At 45.9% G+C, this 2,152-nt stretch overlaps 1 protein-coding gene and 1 non-coding gene across 2 annotated transcripts; one reads left to right on the forward strand and one right to left on the reverse strand.

Moving 5' to 3' along the window:
• Positions 1-485: 485 nt before the first annotated feature.
• On the forward strand, positions 486-558 carry TRNAR-ACG. The gene has a single exon. It is a non-coding gene; the product is annotated as a tRNA-Arg (tRNA).
• A 94-nt stretch (positions 559-652) lies between these two features.
• Positions 653-1,731, reverse strand: LOC123419400. The gene is made up of 3 exons (XM_045107162.1): positions 1,407-1,731; positions 1,251-1,315; positions 653-1,133 (listed from the first exon to the last, which is right to left on the reverse strand). The coding sequence occupies exons 1-3, from the start codon at positions 1,570-1,572 to the stop codon at positions 999-1,001; spliced, it is 366 nt and encodes a 121-aa protein (XP_044963097.1). The 5' UTR covers positions 1,573-1,731; the 3' UTR covers positions 653-998.
• Positions 1,732-2,152: the final 421 nt, after the last annotated feature.

Here is a 2,152-nt window from a genome sequence, read left to right on the forward strand (position 1 = left end):
TTTCACGAAATTTGGAGTTTGAATTTAAAGACCTCCATGGAGCTCGGGAGTCAAAAGCAATTTCCGACCAAATTTGAACTACATCGGTCATGAGACAGTGTCATACTTTTCACCCGCGGTAAGCAAGCAAGTGTCACTGCCATGTAACCCCAGCTGCAGCTTCTCCTCCCACCTCCATCAGGGGGCATTAAGGTCGCGCTTGGTTCGTCATTTCTTTGCCGTATTAAATACAGATATATTAAATCTACCAATGTAATTTACAGGTCCATAGTTATTTTTAGACGAAAATCAAAATTATGGACGGACGTATGTATTTTTTTTATCAGTGTATTTAGCAGGAAAAGGACAATACAAACAGGTCTAAGCCGTTGTAAGTGAAAACCAAGCAAAGCCTTGAACAAGTTTCATATTTAGATATGAGATGTGTTCTGCACTGTTGTTTTCATATTGTTCACAAAAGGCAGTGGATTTAAAACAACACGCAAGACTCCGTGGCCCAATGGATAAGGCGCTGGTCTACGAAACCAGAGATTCTGGGTTCGATCCCCAGCGGAGTCGCTTCTTTTTCGTCTTCCTTCGTTTTGCTCCTGCCCTGCTGGTTCCTCTGTTCATGAGTTTTAGATGTGACGATATCCTTTTTCTATTTTTTTTCCCTCTGCTCATGATTGCCCATGACGATCATCGGATTATCCTCCATGAGACCATCAGAGTCCTTCGTTTCATCTGTACGAGGATGAGGATGAGGATGGAGGAGAGGACATGGTGATGGCTGTGGCGACATATTTCACCGAAGAGAAGAAAAAAATTCTAGTTTAATTACGCGCCACAAATAATGTAACGCTACCAAGCCAAAGCTTATATATATATGATCCTAATGCCGTTGCAAGTAACAAGCTTCGTTCTGGTATGTCACACACCAAGAGTAGAGATATTACAGTCTGAGAAACATGCACAACCGTGCAAGACTAGGAACACAGAAGCAACTCTGCTCCATCTTCTCAGTTCCTCCTTTCCTGCCGCCACCACGGCGAGTGGTGGTCGTTGGCTCCGGATCCCGGGTAGTCCTCCAGCTCCATCTCCATCCCCATCCTCCTGCTGACACCGCCGCGGTCGGGCTCTCCCACTACGACCGCCTGGGGTGATCATACCGAAAATTCAGGCCAATTACAGTTTGCACCTGGCGTATACTATGGTCTGAAACTTCTACTGGCTATTTCCACGAACACAGATAGCTAAAATACATCTATCACCTGACCCTCTGCTCCACTGGAAGCTAGGATTGTGTCGGTCTCCTGCAGCTGCACCCTCGGGGCCGCTGGTGTATATATGTGGGAATAACTTGTCCTCTCAGTCAGAACTCAGAACAGTATAACTAAATCTTTAGATAGATAGCAGGAGACGATTACCAGGTGGGAATGAGATGGCTGCCCTTGAAGCATGGACGAGGCAGCAGAAGCCGAGCAGAGACACCACTACCAGGTGCAGGTGCAGTGCGGGCAATCTCTCCATCTGTCTCCTCTCAAGCATTTCTCCAAGTGTTCCTACTCTTCTTCTGCACCCATGAGGGCTCATGTAGATGCAGAGGACCTGTCCTGAATTGCACGCTGTTTTATAGCACAATTCACACTTTTCATGGAGCAAGGAGCCACAGATCGAGGCTTCTGATGAACCATCCTCCACAACCTTAGTTAGTTGCTATATAAGTCGCTATAAGCAACTTTTCCAAGTGCTTCATTAGCTCACATGATGAGCTTTTCTATGACTCAAAAGCAGGCGGCTAGCATTTCGTAGGCACGCGTGCTATTTCTTGAAAGCTCGGCGAATTGCTAGGCACGCACGCGAAAAGGACCGAGCAAAAAAGGAGGCATCAAAGGAATGATTGGCAGGAATAATAGGTTGCAAGAGGTATAACTAAAGCAGGAATCTAGGGATCAAAAGTGTACCATGCAATTTCTTGCATATAAGATGGTGACATGGTGTAGATGATTCTCCAGATTTTCTTCCCGATCCGGTAGAAAATCTTCTTATCCTGATCGATGCAGCTAGTGTGGCCTGCAGTCTTCAGGTAAACTAAAGCTGGTCCCTTTACTTTGAGCCCGTAGTGGGTTCAGCACTTAGGTAGATAGTTTGTGAGCCTCCACTAAGCTGAATT

This window comes from Hordeum vulgare, chromosome 1H (genome assembly GCF_904849725.1).
Source record: "Hordeum vulgare subsp. vulgare chromosome 1H, MorexV3_pseudomolecules_assembly, whole genome shotgun sequence".
Lineage (NCBI taxonomy): Eukaryota > Viridiplantae > Streptophyta > Magnoliopsida > Poales > Poaceae > Hordeum > Hordeum vulgare.

Excerpts from the sequence above, each read along its gene's own strand:
- LOC123419400 (XM_045107162.1), bottom strand. The coding sequence starts at position 1,572 with ATGAGCCCTCATGGGTGCAGAAGAAGAGTAGGAACACTTGGAGAAATG. Across the intron at positions 1,316-1,406 it reads AGCCATCTCATTCCCACCTG|CGGCCCCGAGGGTGCAGCTG; the intron begins GTAATCGTCTCC and ends TATATACACCAG. Across the intron at positions 1,134-1,250 it reads CCAGTGGAGCAGAGGGTCAG|GCGGTCGTAGTGGGAGAGCC; the intron begins GTGATAGATGTA and ends TGATCACCCCAG.